At 46.9% G+C, this 12,703-nt stretch overlaps 5 protein-coding genes across 5 annotated transcripts; 2 read left to right on the forward strand and 3 right to left on the reverse strand.

The window, feature by feature from the left end:
• Positions 1–1,031: 1,031 nt before the first annotated feature.
• On the reverse strand, positions 1,032–2,311 carry N7532_009156 (uncharacterized protein; the record flags this gene model as incomplete). The annotated part of the gene is made up of 7 exons (XM_056621647.1): positions 1,032–1,069; positions 1,129–1,283; positions 1,344–1,487; positions 1,544–1,708; positions 1,761–1,961; positions 2,021–2,140; positions 2,250–2,311. The coding sequence occupies 7 exons, from the start codon at positions 2,309–2,311 to the stop codon at positions 1,032–1,034; spliced, it is 885 nt and encodes a 294-aa protein (XP_056472453.1).
• A 260-nt stretch (positions 2,312–2,571) lies between these two features.
• N7532_009157 (uncharacterized protein) lies at positions 2,572–2,926 on the reverse strand (the record flags this gene model as incomplete). The annotated part of the gene is made up of 2 exons (XM_056621648.1): positions 2,572–2,698; positions 2,763–2,926. The coding sequence occupies 2 exons, from the start codon at positions 2,924–2,926 to the stop codon at positions 2,572–2,574; spliced, it is 291 nt and encodes a 96-aa protein (XP_056472454.1).
• A 326-nt stretch (positions 2,927–3,252) lies between these two features.
• On the forward strand, positions 3,253–3,645 carry N7532_009158 (uncharacterized protein; the record flags this gene model as incomplete). Its single annotated transcript, XM_056621649.1, has 1 exon — positions 3,253–3,645. The coding sequence occupies one exon, from the start codon at positions 3,253–3,255 to the stop codon at positions 3,643–3,645; it is 393 nt and encodes a 130-aa protein (XP_056472455.1).
• Positions 3,646–7,432: 3,787 nt separating this feature from the next.
• Positions 7,433–8,735, reverse strand: N7532_009159 (zinc-dependent alcohol dehydrogenase; the record flags this gene model as incomplete). The annotated part of the gene is made up of 3 exons (XM_056621650.1): positions 7,433–8,425; positions 8,517–8,565; positions 8,620–8,735. The coding sequence occupies 3 exons, from the start codon at positions 8,733–8,735 to the stop codon at positions 7,433–7,435; spliced, it is 1,158 nt and encodes a 385-aa protein (XP_056472456.1).
• Positions 8,736–9,986: 1,251 nt separating this feature from the next.
• N7532_009160 (uncharacterized protein) lies at positions 9,987–11,428 on the forward strand (the record flags this gene model as incomplete). Its single annotated transcript, XM_056621651.1, has 3 exons — positions 9,987–10,054; positions 10,138–11,194; positions 11,249–11,428. 3 exons carry the CDS (start codon positions 9,987–9,989, stop codon positions 11,426–11,428), a joined length of 1,305 nt encoding a protein of 434 aa, XP_056472457.1.
• Positions 11,429–12,703: the final 1,275 nt, after the last annotated feature.

Here is a 12,703-nt window from a genome sequence, read left to right on the forward strand (position 1 = left end):
AATGGCAAAGAACCACCAGAATCTAGTTACCATGAACATCTTGCTCCGGTGATCGAACGCGATATTTGCCTATTCTTTGACTACAGGCTTTCGGTAGTACGACATGAACATAAACTCCCCTCTAACTGGCCGGGACATGAGCTTTAATGAGACTAGCTCTGTGATAGGCCCTATTTTAGCACAAGGGGTGACTAATTCAGCTGAGTATTGTATGTCAAGGGAAAAGTCACTGAGATCATTAGTGCCTAGATACATGGCAGAATCGTGTGCATAACTGGGTCAGAACGTGTTTACGAGAATACACGCATCCTACCCTAAGTCCCTCTTGCCTACCACCTAGTCACCTGGCACCGACCAACCTGACTATTCTCTCTACACTTAACAGAACTGCTAACCTAATTATAACTAGCAGAACAGTAAGAACAATCAGAACTGTTGGTATCACCAGCTAGGTACTGTGTACACAGTTAAGTGGACAGTGTGTATGCTCCAAAGCAAAAGTCAATTGATTCATGTAGATAGATGTAGATTGATTAGTCTAGTTGGAAAACACCCCTAGATCCCACACACCGGCCCTCGGCGGTCACAACACCGGAGCCGCAGCCCAGTGTAAGAATGCGTACACCAAGCAAGGGATGCTATCCATCAGACGCTAGCAGTGGGTCATCGCTAGTTTGTTCCGACAGGAGGATATGCCCCGACAAGAACAAATATATATTTACTCTAAGTAACACAATAAAGACAAGGGATAAGAAAGTTCAAATCCTCACACATAATTAACTAATAAAGTTTACAACTAGTTAGAGACTCCACAGAGAGACAGTCAGACAGATATTGCACCAAGGAATCACTTGTGCTTACTAGTACAGTAGTAATTAAATTATGCTCAACCTTTTCATGCTTAATCAAGAATAGGTTTAATTGCACTTGATTTTTTTCAAGGTATCCATGTGAAACATGTAAGCTCTTAATGAAAACTTTTTATCTGACAGTATAGAAAGCCCTTGGAACTCGAACGCCTAGAGGGGAACTCAATCACCTAGCGGATAGCAATGCAAAACTTGTCCATCTACAACAAAACTTCAGTTAGCTTCAAACCTGTCGAGAGGCTCAAAATTCAGTACTTACAGTAGAAAGAGGAATCGGGTGTGGCCAAGAAGACAAAGCTCGTGGCAGTTTCACTGGCTGTTCCAGGACGACCCAGCATTTTGCCAGCGCCTAAATCCTTCATAGACTCGGCGTCACGTGTATCTGCTTGGATAGGAGTGTAGACAACTCCAGGACTATTCGGTCTATGTTAGAGTAATCGAATCAAGAAAGATATGCCGTCATGCACCACTTACGCGACCGCGTTAACACGAATGCCCTTCGACATGAGTTGTTTAGCAAGGGATCGTGTAAATCCAACGATAGCGCCCTTCGTCGCTGCGTAATCCACCATACCGCTAGTGCCGCGGAATGTAGTCACGGAAGTGTTGTTGATGATGCTAAATCCATTTGATTAGTTGTGTCTTTTGAGATAATCGCGGAAAGCAACACATACGAGTCACCTTTGGACATATGCGGAAGTGCGTATTTTGTGATTGCCATCATCTGCAGGATATTGGATCGGAAAGTATCTTCGACCTTGTCAAGATCAATTTCGGCAAAATTACTGCATGAATACTGTGTCGAAGCATTGTTCACGAGCACGTTAAGAGCTCCGTGCCTGTGACCTCTAGGTCAATCATTTGTTCCTAGGGAAAGGAAGGGGCACGTACTTCTCCAGGTGTTCTTGAACTGCTTGCTGGCAAAAGTCATATTGTCGGAGATCGCCAGAGATAAGATGACACTTTCTCTTCTCTGATTCAACCATTTTCTTTGTATTTTCTGCGTCAATTTGTTCTTGTGGAAGGTAGACAATTGTGATGTCGGCTCCCTCTCTTGCCATCAGCACCGCTACTGATCGACCGATTCCAGAACTACCATTAGTCAGAATATGTCAGAAATTTACGAGGAGTGCATGCAAGTTGTAACATACTCTCCACCCGTGATCAGAACCTTTTTGTTCTTCAGCTTATTGGCGCCGACATATTCGACTGGTCCGTTGCTCCCGTCGAGCTTTGTGACCTCGCTAGGCGGTGCCATACTTTGTTCCAAGCTAGAAATTTTCGGTCAGTGTGACTGGAAGATAAAGAAGGCAAAAAGAGTGAATATTTGAAGTGCATCTTGAAACGCGTCGATCAAAAAAAGAACATTTTAGAGATTACCCAGGCTTGTCTTGGCTCTGGCTTGCCTTTGGCGGCTGAAAAGTATTTTCGAGAGTCGACATTTCTGCGCAACAATATCCTAAGTATCGAATTCAATTGGTTACTCGAAAAATCAGAACTCGAGATTCATCTATTGATTTAATAAGACAACTTGGTGATGCACAAGCCGGTATTGCGAAATGGTGGGTCTGCCGTCATCCCTACGTCAAATGATTCTCCAATGAACAACAGGCCAATTTGGCCACAAACATGTTTAGCAGTAGCTTGAGGGAATGATCAAAAGTATCCCGATTTCACGCGAAATAATCTTGCAGATGTACCATTACTTGTTACCTCCCTCCTTGTACTCTTGGTTCGCACCGCGCCCAGCGCCGCTGATATCTGATTTCCCGCCCCGTAGCCATAAGACGCCAAATGCTGGCACAGCGAGGCAAGCAGCCATAATCAACCTGTAGTGCAGTTGGAAAATTATATTCTGTTTCGCTTTGTTCGACATGCGGTCGATGAACTTACTTTCGCTGACCGCCAGGCTCTTTCTCCTTTGCCTTTTCGTCGACAGAGTAGCTCCTGCGCGTGATCGAGGAGGCCGATGAGGGGAACGAAGTTCGCGTAGATACCGGTCGCAAATGATGCGATCCTAATGTTCGTGTAGACAGTGATCGAACTGCGGGTGTCATGCTGATCAAGGGGAATCGATGAGAAATCGGAAGACTGAAATGATTCGGGAGCGTAGTAGACGTGCACAATAAGCTAAGATCGATGTTCAGACGTGAGAATAAATATCATGGGTTCCATGGGACAAAGCTGGAGCAAACTTGCTCTACGGGGCGATGTGAACATAATGAGGTAATTCCAACTCGAAACGACGTGCGATCGGGAACGATTCTCCGCATAGGTCGTGGAGCGCCACCTCTGGTTAAGATCTTTTTAAATGAAAAGCTCACCTTTTTTCTGGCCAGAAAAGCCGACTTCTTCTGAAAATTACCGACTCTTACCGTGAGACATGATGCGTACACGCGGGATTCGTCTCGTGGCGTTCAAGCTGCAGAACCAATTTGCACCACTCCAGTCCTCCCCTAGAATTCTATATACTGCCCAGGCTCAGGAAGTTGGCATCTATCAGCAATATTCTACCACTGGATATGGCGACGGGGAAGGCGATCCTCATGGACAAGATCCAACCGCCCAAGGTGTGAATCGTCGAACCCGTGAGATCGAGCACCCAGGGCCGTCGCAGCACAAAAAGTCGAACTCGGAGCCTTCAGGCCAAGCAAAAGATTCTCCGAGAAAACAGTCCCATATCCAAGACCAGCTAAAGGAACAGGAAGGATCTGAAGCGTCAAAAGCGAAATCTGGAAAGCAGAAAGGGTCCGACGAACAACGAAGAGCCGAATGAGGCCACAACTAAAGATTTGCACTGGGTATTCGAGCTTTTGTTGCGAAGCTTTGCGTTCTGCATCTATTTCAGTAATTATAATGGACACCGCTGGAGCCGTCCGGATCTTCTGCTAGCGTATCTCGAATTGGCGTGATCACCTAACCAGAATATGGGTTTGTTTTGTATGTCGGGGCTAGGATTCTGAAACTGGGAAGAGGAAGCCAGTGGTTTAAATCAAACACATCCCTGGTCGATCCGAAGTCCTCTTTTGCGATCTTGTATAGAATATATGTAGGAATTCTGAACAGATTTACTCCTTCGTTGTAGAGGAAATCATCGATCTCCTTTTCAAGCCATATCGCGGCCTGGAAATTTGTTGTCTTGCACACCCGATAGAGAGACTCAATCTTCGGCCTGGCCCAAGTAATCCACCCTGAATACGCTTTCGCATCTCTGAATGAATGTACTCCAATTATTTCGATCATCTGCAAATGTAAGGAAGCTCAACCGAGCGGACTGGAGAGTCGGCTGCTATTCAAGGCACGATATGGGATCATGTTGGGTCACAATAGTCCAAAATGGCACAGCTTCGTCCATTTTCAAAACGGAATATGTTTCAAACCCACAGGCGGGGAACTTGTGATCTTTCAGCACTTGTACTCGCCATCCGGGCCCGTGGTATAGAGACTGGTCTCTTCCATATGGCCTGCCTGAATCAGTGCATTATGAAGAACCGGTTTCTTTAGTATTGTGAGCAGATGATCTCGTTGTATTCCTCCCCAGGGTCGTCGAGGATCGTGCGTGTGATTTCCGTGCGAAGTTAGAGGGCACTGCGTAAACTGAGCTCGAGCACGTTATTTCTCCCGGTAAGCGAGAGGCCGTGTCACGATGCGGAAACCGCGAAATCTGTCTTTTGGTCCTTCGTCGCTTTTCTGCCAAAACCATGCGAACATTTCACCAGGTTGATCGTGGGACGCCCTTGGCCACCCGGGTAGCAGAGCATATTTCAACCCTGGTGGTAGCGCTCGAACAATTGGTCTTTGGTAGAGCATAGAGTAATGATAGCCATGGGTTGCAGGGAATGTGGCGAGTCCATAAACAAATGCCTTTTCGTCGTAATTTCCGGCTTAACACTTCGTCCTGCTGCTGGACCAATCTCCGATAGTATGATGATGAATTAATTTGCCCGATGTAGCTTGCTCTAAATATATGCTGCTATGCGGAGTGCTGTCAGGCCTGCCGACAGCTTGAAGGTGGTCGCCCGCCCACTGAACGATTGTTTCCATGGGTTGCAACGCAAGCCCCTGATTGGTCGCCCGAGAATGTATGCAACCATGACAAAATAGACAAAATAAAGAAAAAAAATCCAAAACGAACGTCGCCTCCCCTCTACCCACTCTCCTTTCCACAATCAGACTTCATTCTCTGATCTACTTCATCCTCCACCGCCTTCATCTGCGCAGCCCTCTGGGCCGTCGGCTGCCGCTCCTGCGCTCGCTTGCATCAAGGGAGTACAGTGGACCTGGCACTGCACTCCTAACGGGCACCATCCTTCTCCTTCCGTCACACTGTCCTGAGGGGTCATCCTTTTTCGTCGCCTTTTTCCGTGCCGAGTGCCAATGGGTCGACTGCTAATCTCCGATAGTATTCCCAAAACTCGCCCGGTGGTGGTCCAGCGAATCCTATCTCTCTCACGTGTTTGATATCCAGATACTCCAACGTAATCATCGCCTGTGCCGACCGGTAGAAGATATCCTCAATATTTGCCGCGCATGTGCCCTTGAACCACAGAGGGTAATCTTGATTCTTGAAATTATCACTCCTCCCCAGCAGGGCTATTTCATCGCCCTCGTAGGCCTCATCACCGGAAAAATATTTGAGATTGTATTTTGCGTGAGGTTACTGATTGCCTCTTGATCCGAGTTCCAACGTTGCAACTCAGAAAACAATCCAGATATTTCAGCCAGAGTCCCGGAGCGAATCGTGGAAATTGTGCGGTAAAGAGCGGCGTGAAAACTGAACAGCTCAACGATATCAGCCTTAGGTCAATGATCTAAGCAGTGATCATAGATACAGTCATATTATTTGGTAATGCATGTCGCAGAGTGCATCGTACCTGAGCACTGTGGGGTGTATTAACACGGTCGTCAAATTTCGTGGCGTGACTTCTGACCTTAGCCCTCCTTTTCTGACACCCTGTGCAGGGAAGAGAAACGTCATGTCGCGCTTTTTTCGAGGAGCCCTTTCTCAGACATGGCGGAAGTAGACGACACGGACAAAAACTTTAGATTCGAGAGCGGGCTCCATAGTGATGAGAATTTGGGTCGAAGCGAGGAAGTTTAATCAACATAGACATTCATGACTTTCAATTTAAACATTGAGAAATATATATAAATGTTCTCTTCCAAGCATATAGCTTACACGACCGCAATATATGTTCGACTCTATCTCAAATTCCCTTGCATTATCCTTGGACTACCTTGTAATTTAGTTACTGGCAATGTATAGCAGCTTAATCAACAAGAACCTGGGCATTGACAGAATAGATAGTGGGAATGTTTTGACAAAGAAAACCAGCGAAGCTGACAAGCGAGTCAATATTTCATCTATCATCTTGTTCAAGGTATTTAACTGCCTCCTGATATGTGACCTGACTTTGGATTTTCCATATAAAGCAAGATATTTCATCATAAGCTCCCGAGCGAATCGTGGAGACAATACGACAGAGAGCGGCGTGAGAACTCAAAAAGCTCGGCAATATACGCCTTAAATCTACGATCACTGGTTGAATCGTAAATACGCTCGCATTCTTTGATAACGCATCTTGCGCAGGGGATCGCACCGGAACACTGTATTTGGTGTATTAGCTCAGTCATCAAATTTCATAATGAGCCTTCTGACCTTGGCTCTCTTTTTCTGGCACTCTGTGCAGGCAAGAGAAACATTGTGTCGTTGGTTTTTCCCAAGGATATTGTTTTCAGCCGTGGAGTGCTCAATTTATTGTCCATTGGCAGGATCTCGCGCAGGATATCCCCCAACATTGGAGAAATAGTTCAGTGACACGCTCTTTGCAGGTAGAAAACTTTCGATCTAAGAGTTGGCCCTTGAGGTTGAAAATTTGGAAAGAATTATGAGACCCTGGGCTCCAGGGGGACAGTCATGTTCCTTTTATTTTTTTTCTTCCACATCCTTGCTCTCAGCTCTCTTTGTTTGCTAGATAGAATCAGCTGTCAGTTTGCGGCACTCGAAGCTCGCTACAGGCGTTATCGCATATGCTCTGATCTTGCGAATGAGCGCGACTTCCAAACTGGGACCCTATTACTAAAGTTTGTCACCGATAAGACTGCAGCTAGCGGCTCAAGAATGATCACCCAAGAAGTCCTGCAGTCCTTTCGCCAAATTAATCTTGGTGTGCGGAATGATGACCATCATCTGAAAGCGACCGCACGTCGTTGGAGCTGTCTCTGTCACGAGGCGGAGGAGATTGCAGCTTCAGGGCACCTGAATGCCAAGTTTGTGGGACTCACTTGCGAAGATTCATCTCGTACAAAGATGGGACGAAATGGCCACAACCTATGCTAGCCGCAAGGGCTGTGGACATGCCAGACACAACTCCTCACAATTGAAATAACGTTTACTGAGAGTGAGCAACGAATGGTGGATGATGAAATCAAGTTGCGTAATTTACGGAACAAGGCTGCCTCTTTCAGCCTACTGATGGGATGCTGTCCTCGAATGGGATTGTATTACGCACGAGTCTCTAATCCGGGAGGATGATGAGCCGAATAGTGTTCAAATATACTCACTATTGTAAGTCGAGCACTACCCTTCCTTGCAATCGTCCCTCGTCCATCTCTCGGAAGACTCTTGCCAGTGAATTCATATTTTCAATGCGTACACGTGCCTTAATGATTCCACGAGCTGCGAAATCAAGTACTTCGAGGGCGTCTTGGCGATTGCCAACGGCCGAGCCAGTTATGTTATATTGATTTGCGATTATCGCGCCGGGGCTGGCAGAGTCAATAGGCTGTGTTCCGTGCTCTGGCAACCCTACGCACACCAATGTGCCGTTGAAACGCAGAAAGCGCAGGGCGCTGGCATAGGCTTTGTCAGAACCAGTGCAGACAACCACAGCATGGGCACCAAGTCCGCCGGCTAGCGCTATGATGTGGGAGGAGATAGCAGCCCCTTGGTCATCTTTAGGGAACTGGGTGATGTCGACAAAATGCTCTGCGCCCGATGAAAGGACAATGTCAGCCTTACTGGGCTGATCGACACCAATGACTCGAAGACCCATGCCTCGGCTAGCGAGCTGCACTCCTAGATGTCCGAGTCCACCGCCAGCGCCAGCAATCACTATCCATTGTCCTGGTCTCGCATTACTGCGTTTGAGAGCAGCGTGCACAGTAGTTCCTGCGCAAAGCATAGGGGCTGCCTCAGCAGAGTTGAGGCTGTCGGGAATAGGCGACACATAACGTGCCGGGCTGACCACATATTGCTGAAAGGTCCCTGGGGTGAAGTAGCCGGATATTTCCTGGTTGAAACAAAGACCGTCTGATCCGGCTTGACATGGCTCTACATACGTCAGGAGAATGAGACAAAACATGAACGAACGATCGGAGGACGGAGCGGGAGACGAACCACAATTGCCACAAGTGCTAGACACCCACTTGACTCCGACACGATCTCCAATTTTGACACCCGCTGTGTCGGCTCCTGAACCAAGTTTGACTATGTGGCCGACCCCTTCATGTCCGCCCACTTGGCCCTTGGGCGTTGGGACGGGCAGCGTGTTCCACTACAAGAAAAGTGAGCCAACGACCAAAGCGTAATGGTGAGATTCACGTCAACAAGATCAACAGAATAGGGATCACCTGCGTAGAACGTACAGAATTCATCATTACGCCAAGATCCGAATGGCACACGCCCGAGTGAGTACTGAATTCCGCGTTAAATCTGCCCCACAACTCAAGAAGGGGGGCTTAGCCGTACAGATAGATGAGCACGTCACCAGGGCCTGGTTCGGGTACGGGGAGCTCGACGACTTGAGTCGATATCGTTCCAGGCTGATTGTAGACTATTGACTTCTGAACTGAGGGGATTTCCATGACGTCAGACACGCAGTGCAATAAGTGCTCGACCTGAGGTTTTAGACCTTTCTGCTGCGTAGGTGTCAGCCTTAGAGTTGGGGCCCCTTGGACGTTTATATAGCACGACTTGTACTCATGCTACAGGGGTCAAGGATCGATAATTGTATCCCGATCAAACTAGTGCCACCAGTAAAATTTCGTAAGTCGTGGACTAACACATCCAATCAATTTCCTTGAAAACGAGAGTTTGTCATCGGATCAAGTGTTTTCGGGTTCGTCTAGCAGGCCACAAGCGGTTCCCTCTGAGTGGCTAACAGATGATTTTTAGTGCCCCACGGCTACAACGATTATCCATGAGACTGCCGAGGCAATTTACCAAGATCATGCTTCTCTGCCGCCGAAAGATGATCCCTTCTCAATCAGCCTAGTAATTGACGTCGGGTAGGCGCTTAGATAGGCGAATAAACAAATTTGGAATTGTATCCTCAGTGGGGCTTCTGCGGTTTCTTATTTTTATCATCTCTCTGACAATGACATTCTATTTCAGCCCTTATGGTTTCCACGAACATATGCTATTGCATCAGACTAAAATATTTGCGTGACGCAGAACCACGATCTGATTGGGTCCGCGCATGTTTTACATGTACCACAACGTTTGGCATATAGGAAAGTAATTTTATACTAATAGCTTATAGATGAAGTCTCGCTAATCAAATGAATTTCATTCTAGAAATACTAATGCGACAGCTTCATTTGTTCCCGACGTTTTCTCCACTGCCTCCGCCCTCTCTCGCCCCCTGCAACCACCATTTTGGTAGGCGGCTAGATAGGTAGTAGTCCCCGCCCCCAGCTCCTAAGACCCGTGGAACTCGTGCTTATCATCGTCTATCATGATCCTGGATTATCGGTCCGGCGCTCATGGGAATTCTGCCGCTGATATATGCGCTATACCAATAGCAGAATAGAACTGCCTTCCAAGACAAATTAGGCATCAACATATGCTCGTGTGCCTACCAAAGCCACATTCCTTGGATCCTATTTCCATATAATCGACCCATGCCAAATAACCGGATAATTCCTCTCGTCTACTGATCCGTCCTTGGAAAAATAATCGGCCTCTGCCACTCCAGGAACGCCCATCGGATTCCGGGCAGAAGCTCGAATCTCATTTTTGATATTATTGCCCGCAGTCATATATCATAGGATTTCAAGCCCTAGATACTCCTCCCCTGTCTGATCGCATTTTATCCAAACCTCCCACTTGCTATCATGGGCATCGCTTTGGATGCTCTCTACTTTGCTCTTCATCCGAATCAGTTAGGAGCGCTAATTCAATGGTGAGCTTAGACTATCTCCAAAAAAATGTCCTCTCTAAAATGACTGCCAACACTTACTAATCCTTCATTTATCAATCTTGTAGGAAACTACGACATGCTTCTCTATACAATAGAAACAAAACGCAACAGTCTGCAACAGCCAAGGTCTGTTTTGAATACTTGGATAAGACAAGTCGCAGCTTCAGCCCCGTTATCAAAGAGCTACACCCAGAGCTGCTCTTGCCCGTGTGCGTGTTCTACCTGATATTGCGTGGCCTTGATACGATAGAAGACGATACATCGATTTCCCTCGATGTGAAACAGTCACTCCTTCGAAGCTTCAAGGACCATCTTGACCAAGATGGCTGGAACTTCACAGGAAATCGACCCGAAGAAAAAGATCGCGAGCTGCTGGTGCAATTTCACAATGTGATTGCCGAGTTCCGGAAGCTAGAACCGACTTACCAAGCCATTATCAAGGATATCACTCACAGAATGGGTACTGGTATGGCTGATTTTGCGGGGAAGGCAGCTCTAGGATACGGGAAAGTGACTTCGGTGGAGGAGTATGATCTCTATTGCTGGCATGTAGCCGGGATCGTTGGCGAGGGTTTGACTCATCTCTTCGTGAAGGCGGAGATGGGCGACAATACTCTGATAAACCAGCCCTTGTATAGATCAATGGGTCTCCTCTTGCAAAAAAATAACATCATTCGCGATGTTCGTGGAGATTTTGATGACGGTCGCCAGTTCTGGCCCAGAGAAATCTGGTCTAATCATATCGACAAGTTTGAAGATCTTTTCGAGCCAAAGTGTCTCAACAATGCCCTCAATTGCAGCTCCGAGATGGTTTTGAATGCCATAGGACATGCCCGTGACTGTTTGTCATATCTTGCGGGCTTGAATGAGCAGAGTGTGTTCAATTTCTGCGCAATTCCTCAAACAATGGCTTTGGCTACACTTCAGCTATGTTTTCGCAATCCCGCAATATTTCAACACAACGTCAAACTCACAAAGGGAAATGCGTTGCAGTTGATGGTTGATTCTAGTCAGGGAATTGAGGGTGTGGCGAAAGTCTTCTGTCATTACGTTCGTCGAATTCAACAGAAAAACAACCCCGAGGATCCGAATTACTTGAGAATCAAAGTTGCATGTGAAGAGGTAGGTGCTTTCATAACAAGATGAAGGTTAGTTAATGTTTGCTGACCTGATAAGATCGAGGAATTCGCGAAGACTCTGGTGCCAACAAAGAGTATTGATCTTGCTAAGGAAAAGACCGGTGCGAAGGGGCATTGGGCTGGGTCTCATCCTGAACAAGTGGTTGTCTCTTGGGCAGTCGCCTCAATCTTCGCCCTGGGGGTTCTGTGGCTCATCGCCCGTACAAATTTGTTTTGATTTTTCTTGAGATTCTACTAGAAAGGAAAACGTTTGGGCTACAAAAGTGGCAAACAGAAAATGGCAAGAGGGCGGTCGGTAGATTGCGATTGTCGATTTAGGTCCTGTGTTTACCTGATGCCGAGGCTAATAGGCTGCTGCCTGACTGCCTGGGCGGGGATCCGTTAGTGTTTTTTTTACGATATGATAAGCCAGGCAAGCAATCATTAAGTGTTGGATTTGGTTGTTGGCGGTAATGTCGGTAAGGCTTCTGGAGGGCTATTCGGTTCCCTATCTTTCCCTTCCAAGCAGTCGAATTCATTCATGACACCTCAGAAAGTAACTCTGTATCCATGTTTTCGCTTTGAGAGCAACCGCAGGCAAAGTGGTTTGTGCTAGAGTCGAAGTTTGTGCTCTTAGCTGAAATTCTAGAGGCTTACCAGTCTTGTGGGGTTCTGGGCGTCCTCGAGTGGCGACTACGTGAGTGGTTCGAGCGGTACAATTTCTGACGGGCGCGTAGATAAGCGCAAATCACTTGATGGGTGGCGCTGGCCAAGCCGTTCCCGCCCAGATTCACGAATTGGGCATGAGCACTTCTCGTGGCCCGCGGGGCCCGAGAAAGACACCATCCAAAGTTGCAACCACTTCATCATCATTTACAGGAATCTGAGATTTGGAAGGCTTTGGTCTACGTCGAGGAATTCATAGTTAATCTTTTCACATGACTTCGCCACCTATGCCTTGCTAACGATGTGCATCCGGACACGCCGTGGCGGAGCAATTCCACGGACAACAATTTCACAGTCGCGTACCATAAAGGATATTCTAATTATGGAACGGTAAGCAGGAAACGCTTGGCCATGACGAGGCTCCAAGTTCGATTTCGAAATTGACACGTTTTGCATATAAGAACACAGATAAGAACTGCAATTATTAAGTGCGTTTCGTTATTGCACACGGCTAGGGTAAAGGTTACGAACATAGAAACACACACATACTGTATTTGTGATGATTTCGACGATATATGGTACAGGACTTTTGATTCGGTCATCCTAGGGATATCGTGCACTGCATCTGGATAGTTGAGATTTCTTTAGCACGAGCTAAACTGTCTTATAACGGGACATTTCCACTTCAATTGATCCCTAATTGTCTATATCATCCAAACACCTTACCGTGATAGCTGCTCCTTTCAAATGTAGCTCGTCGAGTACGTTCATGGCAAAACTGATCCGAATTCCGTTTGCCTTTGGATATACGAAATACACAAGTCTGCTACCCGAAAAGGTTGCACTT

Source organism: Penicillium argentinense (genome assembly GCF_028826775.1).
Source record: "Penicillium argentinense strain IBT 30761 chromosome Unknown utg000009l_segment0_segment0, whole genome shotgun sequence".
NCBI classification, from domain to species: Eukaryota; Fungi; Ascomycota; class Eurotiomycetes; order Eurotiales; family Aspergillaceae; genus Penicillium; species Penicillium argentinense.